At 38.6% G+C, this 22,804-nt stretch overlaps 2 protein-coding genes and 1 pseudogene across 2 annotated transcripts; 2 read left to right on the top strand and 1 right to left on the bottom strand.

The window, feature by feature from the left end:
* The first annotated feature begins 918 nt into the window (after positions 1–918).
* On the top strand, positions 919–5,731 carry LOC126790886 (DNA-directed RNA polymerase V subunit 7-like). The gene is made up of 2 exons (XM_050517253.1): positions 919–968; positions 5,155–5,731. The coding sequence occupies exons 1-2, from the start codon at positions 919–921 to the stop codon at positions 5,678–5,680; spliced, it is 576 nt and encodes a 191-aa protein (XP_050373210.1). The 3' UTR covers positions 5,681–5,731.
* Positions 5,732–11,550: 5,819 nt separating this feature from the next.
* LOC126790882 (UPF0481 protein At3g47200-like) lies at positions 11,551–18,776 on the top strand (annotated as a pseudogene).
* A 119-nt stretch (positions 18,777–18,895) lies between these two features.
* LOC126792947 (protein SIEVE ELEMENT OCCLUSION B-like) lies at positions 18,896–22,804 on the bottom strand. Its single transcript, XM_050519470.1, has 7 exons — positions 22,471–22,804; positions 21,350–21,442; positions 20,820–21,265; positions 20,614–20,708; positions 20,399–20,529; positions 19,848–20,306; positions 18,896–19,747 (listed from the first exon to the last, which is right to left on the bottom strand). Exons 1-7 carry the CDS (start codon positions 22,699–22,701, stop codon positions 19,157–19,159), a joined length of 2,046 nt encoding a protein of 681 aa, XP_050375427.1. The 5' UTR covers positions 22,702–22,804; the 3' UTR covers positions 18,896–19,156.

Raw genomic sequence — 22,804 nt, 5'->3', positions numbered from 1 at the left:
TATGTCAACTTTAAAGAACATGAAGAAGACGAGCACCAAGTGCTGATCGAAGAAGTGGTTAATGGGTCAATCGGATATGTCGATTTCAATTTAAATGGATCAGGGACTCTCAAATGAATGATTTTAAAGCATTTCCTGCAAATCCATCTAATTTAGTAGATAATTTTGTAGCGTCGGCCTATGCCTTCAACTCTTAAATGGCAAACAAGACCTTATAAGCTCATAGACAAAGACACAAAGTTATGATTGACAAATGTTAAATAAAACTCCATGTTCACACGTATATAGATGGATTAATTCGAGGGTAGAAAGTGGGAAAGTCCACCCTCTCAATGGTTACAAGAGATTTTTCCAGGGCCAATACCTATTTGCAGAATGTTACAAGAGCAGGGTTCAAGAGAAAAATCGAAGAAAAAAAAGGCTGCAATCTTATATAATATGCTTCATCTTAAAAAATAGCATTCTTCAGAATCCACAATAGATTAATTAACTAATCCTGATTAATAGGTCTGTATAAACCTTAAACTTTAAGAACAACCAAGTGATCTAAGAATAAGAGAGCCGCTCCTTCAATATCAGAGCGTGTATATTGAAACCTTAGGGTTTCGGAAGAAGGGAGACGACGGTTTTATCCCCTCCGGCCTTTGGGTACCATCATCACCTATTCTGGGTGGATACGGCGGCGGTGCTTCGTTCGACGACTATCCTGGACGAAGACAACAAAGTAGCGCATTGAATTTGGGGCTGAGAGTACAACATGAGGAGGCGCTAGTACATAGTTTGGGTCGCGAATCTCGCAGGCGACTATAGTAGGAGGGCTTCAAGAGCGGGTTAGGGCTGTGCCACCTTCCTCTTAGGTGGCACACCAAAGTTTCGGCACCATGTTCTCTTAGAGAGGTAGGCCACCAAACTAAGTCGATGGTGACTGAAGTTGTGATGGCTTCTGGGTTCAGTGCAGACGGCCTAGGGTTAGGGATGTGGGCTAGGCTTTGGCTTTGGTCTATTTTCCTTTCTATTACTTATTTGGGTTCATTTTGTGTTGGTTTCCATGTATTTCTTTATGGGCTACTGTGATTGAAACACCCTGACTAAAAAATTACCAGTCAGAGGACGGTAATTGGTTGTAATATTTACTTTATCATTATTTTGTATATTTTCTTTTGAATTCGTAAGTTTGATGTTGTTCAGTAAAGTATTTCAAAACTATTTTAATTGATTTTAGAAGTTAGTATTATCTAAAATTTTAATTAAAAATATAATTTTATAGTCATGTGCATATGGAGTATTCGTAGCTACATTTGGTCCATTCTTTGGGTTTTATATAAAAGAGTAAGGATAAGTTTGAGGAGGGAGAGACAAGACCAACCGGGGGGCCGAGCTGATCTACAGGGATGGAGCTCGACCACTCTCTATCCTCTGGCTCGTTCACGGCGTTGCACTAGCGTCATAGCCCCTTCTCCATAGCCTGAAACTTATTTGAACCCTTTATGCTTCAAAGAACAGATGATGACAACGGGAAGGAGCCTGAAAGGTTATATGAATTTTCTGGTGAGGGTTAGGTGTTTCCTGACAACCTCTTCCTTCGAATCAGGTGTACCAAGCAGGATTTACCTCGGGTTTCAGGTTTAAAATTGGGGTGGGTCCTGTCAGTGATGTAATCCATTGAAATCATGGGAAGATCCCTACATGCGTGACATAGGATTTCACTCGTTTCTTGGCTTGAAAGATACACCTTGGGTTGGAAGCCTGATGTCCAAGTTTCGAGCTCTATATCATGCATGTAGGTTATTGTTTTCTTTAGTTTTGTTTTTCCGTTTTTTTTTTCGGATTAGTTTTGGTTTTGTTTGAACTTTGGTTTTATTGGTAGTTGTAGGAATAATAATTTCGTTCTTGTACGTTGTATGGGGGTTTGTTCCTGCCTGACCTAGCAATACTTGGTCGTTATTGGCTTGATGCTTAATGAAGTTATTCATTCATCTCAAAAAATAAAACCAAGTGATCTAAGATTTTTTTTTAATTCAAAATTGATTTAAGAAGTTGATGGAAACTTATTCATCAGTCAAATAAAACAATGCAACCATCTCATTCTATGCACGATAGAAACACAAGTTGGACACTACAAAGCATGGTTGATGTTTAAATTCGCATATATCATAAGTTAAAACAGATTCATTCGATGCTCAACATTCTCATAAGCTTATCTATAAGACTGGGCCTCGGTGGGCTATGCGATGCCTTAGGCCTACTTGGCAAAACCTAGTTGGACTGAGCCTTGCGAGCTGAAGCTGTCCGCCATACAAAAAAAAACTAGTCCTTGGCAGGGGCCAGGGGTACCTTGACTACCTTCCCGTCCGGGTTTTTCATGATTGGAAGAAGCTTTCTACTTCAACCTCTTTCAATTCATAATCTCTCTTTTAGTTTTCCAGCGAGAACTCGATCTTCGCTAAATATACATAGACAAAAGTTAAACACAACAATGATGCAATGTTACACGAAAAATGTTGGTATAAATATGTTGGCAATCCTTTATTTAACAAAACACAACATGCCTAATATATCAAGCACAATCAAATACAGTCTGAAGTTGAAGATCAAGTTGAAGAACAAACATTATCTCTTGATACTCAGGTGAAATCAGTCATATGCATTTCATGTTTTTCACTGAGGATGTAGGTCTTGTCCGCCATCCTAACCTACTGGATTTTGTTGAGTTTATGTTTTCTTGTCTCTGCTGACTTGTTAAGTCGAAAGTTTTGAATTTCCTAGTTTGAATCAAATATCATTTAGCAGAACTTTTGTTGGACTTAGTTCAACTGAGTTGGTTCACTTTAAACAACTCAAATGTCCAAAAGTCACTCTGTAATCCTTCTTTGTTATATGTTGACTAAAGAGTGTCTTTAGCTTCTTGGGAAGCTAAGTGTGCTGGTCAGCATATGGTCAAATCAATTGAGTTGTGTTACTTATGACACCTATAAATCTAAAAGTCAAAAGAGAGTATATTTTTTGACAATGCTTCTTTATTGTTACCGTATTATGACATTCCATATGGGTTGTAGTGTTTCTCTCTTAAGAAGCCTCACTCATGCATATGTATAACATGACTTTTCATTGAGGATGGTTGTTACGCTTACTATCCTGAAACTGCTGGGTATCTTGTTATTACCTATTATGAGGCTTATTGACTTGGTCTTTTATCTATGTTTTTGTTGTGGTTTGTCCATGTATTTGTAAATTCATATTTCAAATTAAGCTTATCAGCAAAGCTAGTTTTAACTTGGTTTTTCAAAGACTCCAGCTGAGTTTGTGACACACAAACTAATGTATTTTGTTGGCCATTGTTTGATAAAGAGAAAAATGTATTTTAACCATCGGGTAAAAGGTTTTGTTTCTTGAGTTTTTATCAAACAATTTTGTAGAAAAGTTGTGTTGTCTTTTCCATTCCTTGGTTGTTGTGGCAAGGCTAATGTGATTAGCTGTGTTGGTGAGCTCCCATGGAGCCTCATTCTTGCCCATAAATAGAGAGATAAGTCTTCATTTGAACTTGATTGTTTAGGTTGTTTCAAAATGTAATCTTGCATTTTATTTTGTTTGGGACTGACCAAAGATGGTGTCTTGCATGGTTATTGCTTAGCTTAGAAGTTCGAGATAATGCACCATAAGCTTGACACATAAATTTCTTACTCATATCATAAGCATTTGCATAGCATGAGATATCTTGGTATCCCTACAACCCTGGAAGTCTTCATAATTGAATCAGCTGAGATGTAGCTGGATTCAAGATTAAAGCTTCTGATATGTGCATACGTAAACACTCGAGAGACATGTTAGGTAGAATAGTTGAGAGACTAGAGGTCTAAGACCACATGATAGATAACGTGGTTACTATCATGATGTTGCTACAAACTTGTAATTGTATTGGTTTACATAGTGGAAAAGTTTGTCCCTCCGGAATTAGAGGCACACAATTTTTCTCTATGTAATTAGGGTTTTTGCGAGGAAAAAATATCATGATGTTATTTATTTATTTCTGCACTTTTATTATTTTAGTCATAGTATTTGTGCTATACAAGATAACATCAACCATTGCTATCTTTGAGAGCAAAATTGAACGCAAAAGCTTTCAGGGTATATTCACCCCTTGTAGGACCTTAAAAAAAATATCAATGTTGAAACAGAGAGAATATTGACTTGAGGAAACTAGGAAACGGAGACTAATTCTCATCTTCACAGCAAGAGGCAGACTGCATGAAGGATGAAGCAACATATGTTTTGGAGATCGACGTGGTTAAAGAGGCATAGTTAGCATTTTGGGTCATGAGTTTCTTAGGCATAGTCTCCCAAATTTACTATACTTGAAAACTTGAGGATCAAAATGATGGTCGTTTGCATGCAAGTGTAATTGAATGAAAGCCCGTCAGTATTTGAATAAATGTGAATAGACAGAGAGAAAAGAAAAGTGGCGTCATTAGGGTTCAACTTTGCTTGCGATGGCACCAGCTTATTTCCTGACCTAGGTCAGAAAAAATTCAAACCAATGTAGTACAAGACAAGACATGGTACAACGCAAACTATCAGATTAGGATAAGTAAGACATTAGTTATGATTGCTGTCTTAATATATTAGGGGTTGATCAGCTTAATTAGCTTAATTATGTGTTGTCCTAATTAAGTTGCCATACTACCCCTTAATAACGTGACACGTGTCCATCTTATGTATAAATAGCTGTCCTAGCCTGTATCCATGTACGCTTCTTTTCATTAATTCAAGCCTCTCAATTGTCCTTTCTCTTTCATTTTCTCTGGATTTCTATGTGAAGCTTTAAATATTGTGTATTTAAGGTTCTTGCTTTACTAGAAGTGAATACTGTGAATTACTTCTCTAGCTTTAATTTGTTTTTGGAGCTAGCATACTTGATTGAGGGAAGGAGAGAGCTTCCGTCTGGGAAATTTAGGACCTTTGAGATTGACTCATCGAAGGTAAGAGAACTCGATCTTGTAATTGCTTGGTCTTGATCACTCTTGAGTCATTGTTGTTCATGTTTCTTCCATGTTGTATCATCTTTTCTTTATAAAAGTCAATCTTATATTCTTAGCTTAGTAATTTTCTCCCGCCTGTTCTCATATCAAAATTTCATTTATGTTTGAGATACTGAAGTTCAATGTATCTCAAAGTGAAGTTATGCTGGAACGTTGTAATCCCCCCCAAAAGCCTCCAGATAGATGGAGTGAAGTTCCAAACGGAATTGTCTCGCCGCTTGCTGAATGCTTTTTCTGAAGAAAGGGCAACAAAAGATCTGGGATACCTTCTGGCGGTGACGACTGTGGAGAGCATAGGAGATGGAAAAGTGAGGCCGGGCACCGGTGAAGTTAAGTATCCCGTTGTTTTCAACTGCATCACCTTCAAGCTTTTCCCCGGAGAGATCATACATGCGGTTGTTTGCAAGGTAATGTGGCACGGAGTTTGTCTTAGATGCGGTCCTGTCGAAAATCTGTTTCTCTCTGCTAACAGGATACCAGATTATCAATATATCCCAAGAGATGATGATTCTATGTTCTTAAACCCTGCGAAGTCGCAGTCTAGGATTCGGAAAGATGTTACAATTCGTTGCATTGTCATTGCGACACGATGGAGCGACGCAGATAGGGAATTCCGCGTGTTGGTTGATTTGCCGGATATTTGAGACCACTTAATAAAGTTAGTGATGGTTGGTTATTGTCTTCGAGTAGCTCATGGTTTGGAACAATTACCGTAGTATGTTAATTTTTATGCATTGTAATAATTAAATTTGCAGTAATATATGTTATGGTATTTTGTTGTTTTATCGTTTGCATGGAAATATGACAATTGATTAACTTATACTTTATATTCTCCTGAAATATTATTGAACAAAAAAGATAAATTAGGGGTTGAAGATGTCGGCAGGGAGTCGGGAGAAATGAATTTTCTCCGATATCCATCTTGAAATATTCGTCCATGTTGGAGAGGAGAGATCCCACATCTAAGAAGTGACAAATAAAATAAAACTTATAAGTGGGTGGATAATAACCAATTGTACCGAGGCCTTTTGTGATTAAAACCCAACACCTGTGAGGTGGCTAAGTTGGGACAATATCGGTACAGTTGCTCCACAGGCCACACTTGTCGCTGTTTAACATGGTATCAGAGCGGGTCCCTCTCCAGTCGCGCCTCCAATCTTTCGTGAGTCCGAGTTGGGTGCCACTTTGTCATGCCATCAGAAGATTTCCGATTGGATGACCACTAAGTATCGTTGGTTACTGGACCTTAGTTTCTTTCATCCCAGTATGTGGGATGTTAATCTGTCACGTGCAGACCTAAAAATTAGGTTGCACGTGAGGGGGCGTGTTGGAGAGGAGAGATCCCACATCTAAGAAGTGACAAAGAAAATAAAACTTATAAGTGGGTGGATAATAACCAATTGTACCGAGGCATTTTGTGATTAAAACCGAACACATGTGAGGTGGCTAAGTTGGGATAATATCGGTACAGTTGATCCACGGGCCACGCTTGTCGTTGTTTAACAGTCCTTACACCTGAAAATGAAAGATGAATCGAAGTAGCAATCGTTTAACCACCGGCATTGATTGTGTTCTTGCGGTGGTAACTAGTAGTCCTAGTACTAATAATAGTGATCTATCTTCCTTCTGGTATACGTTTGTTGATGTTAATTGCATTGACATAAAGATTTATTTGGACATCATCATAACATTAGTTGACGTGTTGGGAGAGAGTAACCTCTTTCATGCAACGTTAATTTGATTCAATCTGCTTTAGCAGAGAGTTGCAGACTTGCAGGTGCCCGAATTTGTGAAAGGAGGATTAACTTTTGGAAGTCTCATATTTCGGGATATCTTCTTGATGTGACTGGTACTTGCATCGTTTATATGCTTAAAGCGAACACTGCTATTTCTTGAGCTAGGAGCATGCATGCACTGTTTTGCGGAAATGAGAAAGGAGAACTGCTATTTGCTATTTCGAAGGTTTTATATTATTCCAGCAACGGGTTTGATTGATGCATTGCAATCAGATTTAAAAAGTTAATGGATGCACGGATGTGTGTCAATGCTTTGCATGGTGATGATCGACTTGACTGGTCAGTATAATAAGCTTATTCCAAATCTTAATCAAACTATATATAAGTTATTTATAAGTTATAGTTTAAGTCTACATGTCCCATGCAACCAATACCCACATAAAAAACTCGGCTAATTTTGGGTTCATACTTAATTATATTCAACTCATATATTGTAATAACCCTAAATTTCAAACAATATTAATTTGATTTGAATTCTATAAAATTTCGAATTTTAATTAGAATGAATGTGTTTGGTTGCGACGTTATTAAACGAGAAACGGAAACGTTCTCAGAACGTTTAATTTGAAAAACGTTACAATTCCGTAACGTTTATATCGACTTTTATTCCGTCACTCGGTTGCGAAAACTTCCTTCACGAAAGTTGTAGACCTCGTCGATACGAGTTCGTGGATATGTGACGCGTTCTAATCGGTTGACGTACGTAAAAGTTATTAACGATACAAGTTGTTTCCGATTTTGGAAACAAGTATATAAGGGCATTTTGGAGATTAGGGTTTCCATAATTGGAAAACCCTATCTCTCTCTTCACTTCCACCTCCATCTTTTCTCTCGGTTCTCTCTCTCGGTTTCTCTCTCTCTCCTCGCGATTCTCTTTCTCTCCCTTGACCTCCGCCCTCTCTAGGCCGCCGTGACATGCACCGCCTGGCTCGGCGTCGTCGCAAGGACATCCGCAGCAACCCTCCAGATCGCCAGCCCGTGCCACGCCGTCGTCAAGCCGCTGGAACGTCTCCAAGTTCCTGTTTTCTCACCGCCGCTTCCAAGCTCGCCTCCGATGGTTTTCGAACTCCAATCGAGGTGAGGATAGCCTAGGTATGTTGTTGTGATGTTGTTGTTGGATTTTCGTGTGGTGTTGTGAGGTTTTGGTGGAGATCGGAGGTTGGAGAGGATGGAGGGGTACCGCCGCCTTAGGCGGCGCGTGTGAGGACGTAGGCGGGTCTAGGGGCAGCGTGAGGCCGTGGGGAGGAAGATGAGGAAGAAAATGAGAGATTTGGGGCGGCGGTAGCGTGACACGCGCCGTTGGTGGTGTCGGCGCGTGAGCGCCACGCGCGGCTGGCCGAAGGTGGCGCGTGTACCCCACGCGCCGCCACGTGCGGCGGTGTGAAAGTGTTTTCCGATAGGGGTATTTTGGTAATTTACTTAAATGTAAATGTAAATTTTATTTACTACGGTAAATGTAATTAAATTTTACCTTCGGTAAATGTAAATATAAATTACTTTCAGTAAATGTAAAAAGTAATTTGTAAAAGGTAATTAGTAAATATTATTTACTGGGATTGTATTTACCTTTAAATAGTACGTATACGTACAGAAATACGTATATAATATTTATACATACAGAAATACGTATATAATATTTATACGTACACAAATACGTACATAATATTTATACGTACAGAAATACGTATTAATGGTGTATTTGTACAGTAACCGTGAATAGTAACAGTGAACAGTAACTTCGTAAAACCGAAAATTGCTGGACAGTATCCGATTATTACTGTTTCGGCATTTAAAGGATTACGAAACGATTCTAAATTCTGTTCTTATCTTTTCAAGGTGATCGTTAATTTAAGGAAAGAAATTATCTTCGGGAATTGTGGGATTACGCTCAAGTCAATAAGGTGAGTAAAATCTCACTGAATTACGAATCTACCCTCGTGGTGATTCAACATTTTTGCAAGTGTGTTTATCAAATGAATTACAACATGTATATAATTTAGTGGACTACATATATACAGTATAATGGTAATAAGTACATATATATATAGTTCATTAAATTACGTACTGTTATTAATTCATTAAAAATAGTCATTTCGGTGACGGAAAATTTGTGCATGAGTATGTGATTTAAATGGTACAATATGATGTGAGAATATTGTACGTAATTTTTCAGGTATTTATGAAATATGACATGTATAGGATATAGTGGACTATGTATATATTGTATAAATGGTAAATAAATACGAATATATATAGTTTGCTATATAATATACTGTTATGATTTTTATTGTGGTGATATCGTGAAAGTTTTAAAACGTACAATATGATGAGTGATTATTGTACATGATTTTATCACGGAGAATGTTAAAAAATTGTGATTTGTCTTTCGGACGTGATGTGTGGTACAATATGATGTGAGATTATTGTACATGTTCGGCAAGTCGGAACCTAGCCTTTGGCCGGGCGAAGGTTACGATACAGTTAGAGCTCTAGTCTGTCTGCCTTAGTACTGCATGTGAGGTAACGGGTGGTTATCTGCTCATGGGTACTCAGTTTATTTGGATGTTGGGTAGCGGGTGGCTATCCAATATCAGCGGTGTATTACGAGAGGGGTAACAGATGTGTACCAGCGTTCTTGGTACCCGTATTATAAATGCATTTGGGTAACTAGAAGGGTTACTTAATTTCTCATGAGCGCTTCTTTTTCTTTGGGACAACCAGATGGGCCGTCCACTGACTCATGAGTGCATTTATATTTGTTTGATTTGTGGATTTTCGTATATATTGATATGCGAGTTATATATTTTCATTTTACTCATACGAGCTGTAAAGCTTACCGGGTTTGTGTTTACAATCCCAGTGCACCAATTCGATGGTGTAGTGGATAACTCCGCAGGTGTGGATTAGCGGGAATTGACGGACCGCTCAGAGGACTTGAAGTTATTTATCTCCAGCTTGCGTGAGGATTTGGTGTGACTATCTTGTGAGGATTATACATTTCCAATTGATATAATGTTGAATTATATGTTTGGTTTGTAATAATTGGTTTTCTGAGTTGTATTGAGAACTCAGTGATGATCCGCTGTGCACGTTAAATTATTTCGATTTCATTGAGATTGTTTTGGTGTTCTAACGACTTTGAAATTTTGAGTTTTTAGGCTTGAAATTTTAGGGTCGTTACATATATACTTTTTAGAGCATAGCTAACGTATATTTTCAAGAGGTCACTATAATTCGGAAAACCCCTATAATTCATCCTCATTATCTGACAAAATCTTTCTGAAGGGCCCGTCATTTATATCAAACCAAATTCTTCGGGCTTAAGCATAATTACAGAGGAACTCTAATATCATTTGGGTTATTTTGACTCTAATATCAACATGTAATTAATTAAAGTAAATTGCACTTCACAACTAAAGTCAGTTAAACTCATGTCGCAATAAGTAGCGATCCCAAAAATTATATAAATGAAAGTTGCAACGTCGGATTGATGGCACTTAGATCGGGGTGAAATGGCCAGTTCGATCAAACACTTGCTGATATAAAATGATCGATTAAGATTACTGGTCCGGTGGACTAAATTGTACTGTTTGATCAAAATCATTGAAGACCCACAATGCATTCTAGTAGCAGATCGATAATCAAATGCAAATGATAGTCTTGGTCTAATTTTCGTGCAAGAGAAGTTATATGTATATTGACTGGGTCACTGATTGACCTGCAAGCTGATCAAATTGACTAGGAACTTTACTTTTGCCGTACAAGGTCGATATGGAACAGGTAATAATTAACTCTGTAACCCCTTCGATCTCTTCTAAGTTTGAATTTTAATCCTGCACCCCTTCACTAAGTTAATGAATGCAGTAATTAAACAGCTTTGGTAGCTCACTCGGTATCAGAACTTCACCAAGGTATTTATACTTGATTACTTCTTCTTATTGTTGTTCCTGATTTCAGTTTCTTAGAGCTAATTAAGGGCATCGATCGATCATCATCCATCGCTGATTGATTTGTATTCACTGTTAAATTCTGCTCTCATCTCAGAAATCATAGCATAGTTTTATGATTAGAACTTACTATTCGATTTAAATCAAATTTAAAGATCCTTGATTCAATATTATTTGTGTTAAACTAAACTTATTACTAATTAGGATTTATTAGTGTTAATTTCTAATTAACTGTTAATGCATTGGGCCGTACGTATATATGAATATATGATACATCGCTGATCGATTTGTATTCACTGTTAATTTCTGCTCTCATCTCAGAAATCATAGCATAGTTTTATGATTAGAACGTACTATTCGATTTTAAATCAAATTTGGAGATCCTTGATTCAATATTATATGTGTTAAACTAAACTTATTACTAATTAGGATTTATTAGTGTTAATTTCTAATCAACTGTAAATGCATGTTTGTGTGGTATTGAGCCGTACATATATATGATACATCATACATGCGCACGCCACTCATCTGCGTTAGGTCCTCCGCTATATATTGTTGGACTACAGTTTCTATTTTTTCCTCTCTTTCATTTTCTTCATCTTCAAGCTTTTTCGTAGAAGTATTCCGACTTAAAAGTATTTCTGATATATAGTTGGTACTACCAGGCATCGAATTTGTGTTCGGTGGCATGCATGCTTATGTTGTTCAGTCTTTTGGACTAAGTACATCCACTTAGCTTGAAGATTACAATCATTGTCACCGATCAATGTCATGGAAGTTGATAGAGAAATCAATGTTGAAGCATTGGAAAACAACATTACTGCAAAGCTTCACTGAAATTCACCCCTTTCAGCAAAGTGCTGCATTTTCAGAGATCCTCAAGTTATTAGGAGATGATTGACCCAAAAAACAAGTTATTAGGAGACAAAATCCAAAGGCTTATCATCCCGATGGCGTGGCAATTGGACCTTTTCATGATGGAGGCAGTAAACACTTCCAACACTTCACAATTTTCTCTTGCGCAAAAATATAACTTTGAAAACGTTAATTGAAGGCATATATATTAAGGAGTTTGAGAAACATGCTCGTGAGTTTTATGCGAACCACTCGATCATCTCAACAAGAATGACTTCATTGAAATGATGATACTTGATGGTTTTTTCATAATTGAAGTATTTTGCAAGCTTTGATTTAGTGAAGATATTAGAATCAACGACCCCATTTTCAACATAAATTGCATGTTTCAGTATTTATATATGCCATGACCTTTTGCTACTAGAAAATCAGCTTCCTTAGTTTGTTCTCAACTCTGGAAACGGATAACGTTCACCCACAAATACCAACACCGTCCACTCTCAATCGTCCAATCTAACACGTGGACATTTTTATTTTGTTGGGTGTTTGCTGCACGTTAGAAACCTGTTAGTAGGCGAGTGAGGGTTGAAGAAAAAGTAAAAGTTATGAAGCACAAACACGTGTTATGGGCACCGTATTGCGTGTCCGACACGGACATGGATACAGACACGTTCGGAAACGCGAACTGACTTTAGACACGGTTCGGACATGCGCGAATATTTGAATCGGACACTCAGACACGCACCAACTCATAATTAAAAGTAAACGTGCTTATGGTGAGATTTGAACTTTGGTCATCCAAGGCACTGAACAACTTCTCAACTATTCCAACAGATTCAGTTTTTGTTATATTTACGCACACTTTAATATATATATATATATATATATATAAGGAGAGAAACTCGTGATAAAAATAAGAATGCTTGTGATGGGATTCGAACATTGGTTATCTAAGGTACTTATCAAGTCCTTAGCCATTCTAACAAGTTATGTTTTCATCATTTTAATGCACACTTTGACATACATATACATCTAAAATTCTAAATACTTTCACAATTATAAATTAATTTTTAAATAAATAAATATTTATATTAAAAATAATATTTAATTAACGTGTCCACCACGTGTCCGTGTCCAAAACAAATTATATATGTCGTGTCTACGTATCGAATCGTATCCGTGTCCGTGCTACTTAGTAAAAGAGAGAATAGGAAGAAATATGATTAGCCGATTAGGTCAATGGTTCCCTCCTACTTTCATTCATCTCCTAAAACTCATTTATATTGTTTCTTCCACCATCTCCGTCAATGACGGAAGCACGCAGGAGTCATGTTGATGAGAAACACTTCAGCCTTTCCGCGTTGTGTTTCAATCCCAAAGATGGCTCATTGATTTTCAATTTCAAAAGGAGATCTGGTTTTCCATTCTACATTGTTGATGCCTCCTTGATTCAAGTCCTTCCTTAAAGATCTATCTCTGAATTGAAATTTAGAAGTTAGTTAATTTCTTTGATCTTTGGGTTTGATTCCAAATTGGGTTAATTTGGTAGTTTCTTTGATTTTGGAATTGAATCTCATATCGGTTTCTCCATATGTTGATGTTGTGTAACCAGAAATCAGTTTTCTTTATGGTTTATGGGTTCTGATTCAATCACAGGGGAAGAAGAGAAGAAAAAAGTTCATCATCGGTACCCAAATTATTGTGGCAAGGTCAATATAGTACCTCAACTATGAGTTGTACCAATATAATACCCAAAATTATAATTCGCTATCGACGAATGGTCTGAACCCTTCTGTTACGGCTACGTTATCTCGGTCACGTGTCCTGCACGTGACCACAAAAAAAATTTCAAGAGCGGTACCCAAACTCTTGTGGTATGGTCAATGTAATATCCAAACTCTCAGTTGTACCAATGTAGTACTCAAACTAGTTTTTCGCTATCAATTAGGGGTCTGAGGCCAATTTAAGTCACGGTTTCATCTTATGGATTAAAATAAAAAGGGTATTTGTAACAACCCCAAAATTTCAAGTATGAAACTCAAATTTCGAAGTCATGAAAAACTCTAAAACAATCTCAATAAATCGAAATTATTTTAATGTCACAGCGGATCATTACTGAGTTCATAATACAACTCAGTCAAAATGATTATTACAAACCAAATTTATAATTCAACATTATATCAAATGGAAATGTAAGAATCCTCTCAAATTCTCACCACAAGATAGAATAAAACAACTTCAAGTCTTCAGAGTTGTCCGTCGATTTTTGTTAATCCACACCTGCGGAATTATCTCATACACTATCGAATAGGTGCACTGGGATTGTAAACACAAACCCGGTAAGCTTTGCAGCTCATATGAGTAAAACAACAATATAACTCGCATAAAAATATATACGGAAATCCACAAAACATCAATCATAAATGCACTCATGAGTCATTAGACGGCCTATCTAGTTGTCTAATATTATGAAAATATATGTGCTCATGAGAAATGGGCAACCCATCTGTTTACCCAAATGGTACCCCTCTGTTTACCCAAATCCATTTATAATACGGGTACTCATGAGCGCTGGTACCCCTCATGTTAGTACGCCGCCGACATTGGGCAACCACTTGTCACCCAATATCCAAAATATAGGTACTCATAAGCCGATAACACATTTGTTACCTCTCATGCAGTATACCGGCAGATAGACTAGAGCTCTAACTGTATCGTAACTGTCGTCCGACTAAGGCTAGGTTCTGACATGACAACACGTTCGAAGACTGGTCCGAAGACAGAAAAAACACGTCCGAAGACAGAAAAACACGTCCAAAGATAGAAAACGTTTCAACACAACAAAATGTTAAAACCACGTACAATAATCATCACATGATATTGTACAAATCAAATCAACATGCTCAATAAATAAATCTCAACACCAAAATGAACTTGTTCGCAACGAAAATTACGACAGTATATAATACAGCAAACCATATATATGTACCTATTTTACCATTTATACACATACACAATCCACTATATCATATACATGTCATAGTTAATTCTTTAAAATTTAGTAATTTTATTTACGTATTTCTGTACGTATGCATAACATTTATGTATTCACGTACATCCATGTACTAATCAATCGTAAATACGGTTTCAGTAAATAATAATTACGATTTACCCTTCCGAAATTACTTTTACAATTACTGTACGTAATTTACATTTATATTTACCGTACGTAAAATAAATTCACATTTACTGTACGTAAATCACTTTTTACATTTACCGTACGTAAAAATAAATTTTACAAGATTACTGTTTCAAAATCACTATTCACGCACCACCGTATGTGGCGGCGCGTGGGGCTCACGCGCCGCCCACAGTGATAGCCCGTGGGGCCCATGCTTTGACTCCAAAACCGGCGCGTAGCACGCCACCGCCGCCCCCAAACCTCTCCATTTTCCCTCCTCTTCTCCTCCACGGCCTCCTGCCGCCTCCTCACCTCTTCACGCGCCGCCTAAGGCGGCGGTATTCTCCCCTCCTTCTCCTCCTCCGATCTCCTCTAAATCCTCCTCAAATCCATCCAATACAACCAAAATCACACAAACAATAATCACAACAACCAATTTAATCGAATCCTCACCTATTTCCTGCCTTGGAAGCACCGGAGCTTGTCGGAGAGCTTGGACCGATCGTGCTCGATTCGTGGTGAGGACGGCGTGGTCTCGAGTTCCCCCTCCGATCGTAGGTGGCACCGAGGGTGAAGAGTGGTGGAGGAGCACCTGCTTTGAGCCCTAGCTTTGTCGGAGGAGAGCTTAGATGGCGGCGAGTTGTTCCAGAAATCTCTGGTGGTCGGCGTGGCTTCCCGGCGACGCTGGGGGTCGTGCCTTGTTTAGAGGAGGGTGGAGTCGGCGGTGAGGGCCACGTCACCCGGAGTAGGGAGATCGTCGGCGAGGGTGCGAGGGTCGGGGAGAGAGAGCGATCAGGGAGAGGGAGAGAGAGCGAAGAGAGAGAAAGAGGGAGGCGGGGTGAGGGTTTCCGAAAATGGAAACCCTAGCTCCATTAACTTCCCTTTTATACCCATTTCCAAAATCGGAAACTAACTTCCGTCATTAATAACTTTCACGTCCGACGTTCGATTCAAACGCGTGATGTATCTACGAATTCGTATCGACGACCTCTACATCTTCCGTGAAGGAAGTTTTCACAAACGAGCGACAAAGGAAAAGTCGATTCTCGCGTCGTGAAAACGTAACGTTTCCCTAATTAAATTTTCCAAAAACGATTCCGTTTTCGACTCATAACGTCACAAAGCAAAACAAACGCGTTTAATAAATTTACAAACTTAATAAATTTGAAAAACCATCCCATAATTGGTTTTCCGAAAAATCGGGTTATTACAGTATTTACCTAAATACCTCTATGTGGGTTATAACTTCTAAGGCCCTAAATAAGAAACTCTTACAGTAAATATCTAGAATTAAGAAACAACTTACAAATTGGGCAAAACACCAACCCATTCTCATTATGTTCCGGACACCTCCCCACCACAATGTGGCATCAAAGAGCTTCACCTTCTCTTATCCCCACCGCCTCCTCCTCCACCACCAATATCATCTTCGAGCTCCTCCACCTCTACTTGGAACCCCCGATCCATTGACAAGTCACGATCGCAGACCTTCACTCTGAGATTCTCGACCGTCGACCGCACTACTTTACATGCCTCGAATGTCGTATGTGGAGGGAGAGAAGGTCGTATGTGGAGGATGTGAGGTTGACGATGTTGTGGCTCAAGGCAGAGCTGCCGAGCTGGGAGAAGTCGTCATCGTGATTGAAGAGTTTGGAAGAAACACAACTCGTAGTGTTGCTTTGCCCCGAAATCTGAGCTCAAAAATACAATGTGGAAGGAGTGAGAGTGAAGGAGAATGAGAAGAAAAGAAGAAAAGACAAGAAGTTATGACACGTGACCCAAAAGATGGAGTTGTGATAGAAATTGGTTTCAGACCCCTCGTTGATAGAGAAAAATGAGTTTCGGTACTACATTGGTACAACTCAAAGTTGAGGTACTACATTGATCTTGCCACAAGAGTTTGGGTACTGATGTTGAAATTTGTTTTGTGATCACGTGCGGGACACGTGACCAAGATAACGAAGCCGTAACAGAAATTGGGCTCAGACCATTCATTGATAGCGAATTACAAGTTTGGGTACTACATTGGTATAACTCAGAATTAGAGTACTATATTGACCTTGACACAATAATTTGAGTACCGATGACGAAATTAACTCAAAAGAGAATAATAGAGAAAGAAGTTTGCGCGTGGTTTCCTGGGTATGTCGCTCTACAAAAGATGCGTGATTTGCACGCGCCGTTAGAATTTGAAGGTGCCTATACTCCGGCAGTGCTTCAAATAGGCTCCCCTCAACTCTTTATATATCCTTACGAAGGAGGTGGTTTCCAACAGTCTTTCTATGGTCCTAGCATGCGGGTGGAATTGCATCCAACGACTGCTCTCTCATACGTCGCCGCCGTCACAAGTGACAGTCATGACAGCATAGTGAACATTGTATTGGAAGACACGGATTATAACAATTTTCGGCCACCTTTCTATGGCCTTAAGACATAGTTTATGCAACCTGCAAGTATTCTATTGGAGTCAGGAGTAGTATTCAGAATGGATTCTAGCATATTCGAAGATGGAGTGTTCACAATTCCCCCGCTTGTCACTGGAGAGTTAACATAATCACTCTTCAGGAACTTGATTGCATTTGAACAATGCTATCATGGATGTTCGCATAAAATCACATCCTATGTGTTTTTAATGGATAACCTCATCGCTTCGCAAAAGGAAATGAATTTGTTTTGTGAGAAAAAGATAATCACTACAAATTGGCGGAGTGCTGAATCAGACGTGTACCAATTTTTCAACAAGCTTTACAAAGACACCTCGCTTAAGGAGTTCTTGTACGACGGACTTGATAGAGTCAATCCCTCCTTAATGGAGGTGAGAAAATTATGTGATGTTCACATGAGTAAATCAAGCACACATATTGCTTTGGTGGCCTATTAATTGATGAAGTTGATTTTGTTGAAACTTGGAGCAACCTTTGTTGAAGGTAAGAAACAAATCTACAACCTTATGGTGGTAGGTGGTTGATTTGTTTGAGCATGAATGAAAGAAGAATGCATTGATGAGCATGCCAACATTGAGCATGAATGAAGGAAGAATATTGATTTTGCTTCCATGCATGTTACATGCAAATGCATGAATTGCACAAAAATGTTTGCCTATATAAAGACATGAGAAGTGGTGCAATAAACATAGAAGAACAATAAGGGAGAGATCATCTTGTATGTGATCAAGAGTGAGAGATAGAGAAAACTTCAAGTAGAGAGTTTTGTGTGTGTAGCAAAATAAAGTGTGTGAGTGTGTATTCCTTCAAGTGTGAGTCTTGAAGTAGTGTTTCTCTCGGTGTAATCTTTCTTCGTATAGTGAAGGTTTTTTATTTTTGCTACCCGTGGATATATGCACTTTACCGAACCACATTAAATCCCGGTGTTCTCTATTATTTTTATTTTCCGCTTGTGGTTGTGAGTTATTTCTATTTACATTCTACAGTTTATTATTTCGTCTTGTCACTAACGCGCCGCAGTTATACGACTCGTTGTTAATCGCTAATCGCTCCGTTTCGCATTACATTTAATAACGTATGTGATGATGATACCGTCGAGACGCCTACGCGTGAGACCATTGCTGACGCCCGCATTCCCCAACAGGTGCTACCAAGTAAATGAACATTACCAGGTTGCAGAGGACAAAAAGCTTCACAGAATGAGGCGTGAACTAAGAACTACTGCACAGTTGAAGCGTAATTATCTAACGTGGAATGTTACTTCAACAAACCTCTGGAAAGTTACTTCTTTGATTGCAGCTTCTGTCCTTTTGGGAGTCACTATAGTGCAAACCGTATATGCCATGAAACAATATTATTATGCCCCTAGATGATGTTCATTTCATCATTTGTACGTTTACTTTGTAAAATATGAAATCATTTGTGTACATTATTAGTTTGAGAAACTAGCTACTACAATAAGGTCACTAGCCAGGTTCTAATCTTCTATATATCGTCTTTTACGTACAATAAGCTACTCGTTTACTTTGTAGATTATGCATTCATCGTTTTACTGTATCCGCGCCCTGTAGCTAGGCTATTTTTCCTTTTAATTATCTCAACCAAAATATAAACGAAAAGAAACCGAGGACAAAAATTCATGTTGAACCAAGTATAACATATATAAGTGATTATATCAGAAGATGAACGTAAGATTTTAGTACTCTTAAGTCTTACTACTGAACACACATCGGACTCACATAGGCGGGCATCACATTACCAACGGATTAATATGACCCATCATTATTGTACAAACGGTGACACTGGGAAAACAAAACAGAGCAGGGCACTTGTCCCTTGTACTATGTAGTGGTATTAGACGCCCTCTTAGTCTTTCAATAGCAAACGATACATCGATCTAATGATGTGCGTTAATGGGACCATCAGTGTGGCAACACTTGTAGCTCACATAGGTTTCCATGGTGCGAGGACACTCCGGACACTTCATTGTCTCCGGAACATTTCCTGCTACACTTGGGATGTCAAGACGGCAACAGTGCTTTATAGTCTGAATCACCTTATCGTGGTACGACTTGAATGAGACCTCAAAGCCCTTCTCCTTGACAATCTCCTTCCATCTCTCAAAGTCCTCAAGCACCTTCAAGATTGTGAAGCCGTGGCCACTGACCACCACAGTAGACCCTTTGCAAAGCACAGCCCATCCGCTCTCATTTTTGTAGGAAAGCAACTTCTGGACTTCTTTGGTGACGGTGTCCGTTTGCTTGTTGACATTGGTGAAGAACAAGCTCTCAATGCCGTTCCAGAAACGTCCGAGAATGCCAAGGTCTTCGCCTCCTTTTGCGGTCTTACCTACACAATACAGCTCAATGTTGATCTTGAGTTCCTTCATGAAAGGATCATTAGCAATGGCAGTGGCTTTCTTTGTGAATTGCTGGATCCATTCGTTGTCCTTGCCTCCATAGAAGAAAATGTACTTCTCCTCCTTGATCTGTTGATGAGTTGACATGACAAAATTAAACCCTAATATGTTAAAAGGTAATGCATTGTAATAAATGTAAGTAGCCGTACGTGAAGATGATTTTACTTACCCATGTCTGAATGCTTGGGTGAATATCATTCACAATGGGGGTGATCCACTCTTTGTCATTTACGATAGTGTCTTCTATGCCCTTATGGAAAGGAAATGCCTTCATTCCATAAACTCGAATCAAGTGGAGAGCATTAGTGTTTTCCACTTTGCCTTGTGGGTTCATCACTACCATTGTAGGCTTACCCTTGAAGTGCCACTCATCCTTGATAAACCTGATGCCTGCAACTGGTGAAAAATACTGCACTGTGTACCATGGCATCTTAGTCCTCAAGATCTCGAACTTCTTCCGTAGCTCATCAGTCCATTGCTCCACAATGGGAATCCACACAATCTTGTACTTGTCTTCTTTATTTATTCCCTCATAAACTGGTTTGAGAATTGCAATTTCGTCGTCAGAAATGTCCAGGTTTGAGATGAACAACAACACGTACTTCCTCCTCAGAACATCAATGGTAACCTATGTGGATAACAAAACGAAGTGTAAAATTACAAATTAAGGTTATAACTCTAATTTTTGAAGTAAGGTACTAGATGAGTCTTTGAACAAACCGTTTTGTTCGTCGAACCATCAATTATTGGCTGCACATTATCCTTGGAGAAAATCAGGGCCTTGAACACCTCCATAACTTCGGCAGGGGTCCGAAAAAGTTTCCTCAGCTTCCTATATGTCTCTGCCTCCTCTGTTTTCAATACCAACTCTTCAGCATTAATTTCTTGTAGTACAAGATACACAACTTACTACCAGGTAATGAAAAAGTTCTCACCTATTTGTTTTTTGCCGATTAGCAGCTGGATCTTAAGCTTGTTTAGGATGTAATGGATCTTTTGAGCATATTGTGATAAATCATGTGGCTTGTCCCTACATCAAATTAATTTGATTTAGATAAATGAAAGCTCTTCGAACTTCGATCACAATGCTCCATCACATCTATATATAGAAATTAACAAACGGTTGGGCACAAAAACTTACTCATCACTAGTGAGAAGAGTGACTTTAGTGGCACAAGCAACAATCGTTATGATAGACCAATATATATCAACTGGGATATGGTCCATTGCAATGGCCAATGCAGGCACATCCTTTGGATCATAAGTAGAAAGCTTCTCCAGTTCAAATATGCACTCAATCACTTGGAACGTGGTCTTGATCAGAGTGTTAAGCTCAACTACTGCCTGGCGCCGCTTCTGGAGGTCAGCCGGCTTAAGAAGGACGGGCACTCGCTTAAGGATGGCGACAGACTTGGCAAGCGGGTCAGATTGGTGAATTTGGGCAAGGAGCCAGAACTCACCAAATTCCAAAGCAAAGGCAGCTAAGGCCAAGACTGCCTTGGCTTCCCAGGAGTAGGTTGATAGCTTGTGAAGAATTGAGAGTGTTGATTTATGGGCAATCTCTTCACCTGGACCTTTGCAAGATAGCTGAAATTTCAAACAGAAAGTGGTTAATTTCGATAACTTGGAAAGCAATTAGGAAAACTGTCGAGAAAAGTACTAATTAGTCACCTCACAACCAATTGACTTGAGGGTACACAATGGGGAGCTGAAGCTGGCTTTGGGGGGCTTCTCATCTATGGTTTCAACATGAACTTGGGTGCCCTGCAACAAGTCAGAAGCAATCATATATCCATCGCATATAGGTTCTAAACCTCAAAATTAACACTGATATATACCAGGTTATTTAATACTCATGATCAGTACGTTGCATCTAGAGACGTTTTATGCCCTGACACAATAATATCTTAATCAATAAACTTCAAATTACCATAATTTATCGAAAGAAAAATTAGTTCATAGTGGAGAAGTGTTAATATAATGAAAAAAAAATAAGAGTTAATATAGTATACATCAATGTATACTATACATCTCACATCTAACGGTTGACAATCTATATTATTTTTTTGACCACACTCATAAAACACATCTCACATCTAACGGTTGACAATCTATATTATTTTTTTGACCCCACTCATAAAACAATATTAATCGTCGGATGTGGGATGTATAACATAAATTGATGTATAGTAGAATTTTCAAAAAAATAGTATATATATAGAGAATTATTTCTTGTTCTGGAGTCATATGGTAAAGCACATTTATCTTGTTTATTTTCTTTCTTTTGTTTGTTTGGTATATGACAACTCCATGACATTGACGTAGCCTCTCAAGCGTGAATGGGTGGTGATAACATTTTGTTAGTCTGTTCTAATTTGTAGCAAAAGTGAAAGTCCGATTCTCCTCATCTCATTATCTTGTTTCTAAATTTTTCATGCACAAAAAAAAACATATGAACTGTCAAGTATATATTGACTTTCCAAAAAAACTGAAACAAAAGTAAGGTATATATTCATATAAACTATTAACTGCAAAACTCTATAAAGGGGAATTTACTATGATTTTAGTCCAATTTTTCTTCAAGTGAAATATTATTTGAAGCACTAATGTCTGTGGTGAAAAAAGCTTATCCACTCATCGCAAAAGGAGTACTAGCAGAAGCATGCACTACTGTTCCACCGCTTTCTACAGAAACACTACTAGACAGATCGAATCACAGCAACTCCACACAAGCTCAAATATTGAGAAACAGTGCATAATAAACTAGCTAGCATTCATGTATTAAGTACTACCTGCACGATGTTATCAACAATCTGGGTAGAACGCTTGATGATGTTTTCGGTGATCAAGAAAAGAGAATCGACATCAAAGGAGTCGTCCTCATGGACATGGCTGGTGTAAATGAGCTCCAAGATTTTGTGGTCAGACATGGTGAACAGGCTGAGGTCACCCTCGATGTGCTGAGCGGCGTTGCTGACAGCTGAGGTCCCCACGTTCACCGCATTTGGAGCTATGCCTAGCATGGTGAAGGAGATGACTTAATTAACACAGAGGAAAAGGAAATGCAGGAGCTGAGATTATAGCTTATGGAATATTTTGCTCAAGGGAACTGGTTCTTCTTGCAGC

This window comes from Argentina anserina, chromosome 4 (genome assembly GCF_933775445.1).
Source record: "Argentina anserina chromosome 4, drPotAnse1.1, whole genome shotgun sequence".
In the NCBI taxonomy this organism is placed as follows: domain Eukaryota; kingdom Viridiplantae; phylum Streptophyta; class Magnoliopsida; order Rosales; family Rosaceae; genus Argentina; species Argentina anserina.
Note: the sequence above shows the minus strand (reverse complement) of the source record. Positions and strands in the feature narration are given on the sequence as shown.

Coding starts and splice junctions, on each gene's coding strand:
- LOC126790886 (XM_050517253.1), top strand. CDS start 919: ATGGTGACTGAAGTTGTGATGGCTTCTGGGTTCAGTGCAGACGGCCTA. Junction 969..5,154: donor TTCAGTGCAGACGGCCTAGG/GTTAGGGATGTG, acceptor GAGATACTGAAG/TTCAATGTATCTCAAAGTGA.
- LOC126792947 (XM_050519470.1), bottom strand. CDS start 22,701: ATGCTAGGCATAGCTCCAAATGCGGTGAACGTGGGGACCTCAGCTGTC. Junction 20,530..20,613: donor AATCGGCAAAAAACAAATAG/GTGAGAACTTTT, acceptor TATTGAAAACAG/AGGAGGCAGAGACATATAGG. Junction 20,307..20,398: donor ATGGTTCGACGAACAAAACG/GTTTGTTCAAAG, acceptor TTATCCACATAG/GTTACCATTGATGTTCTGAG.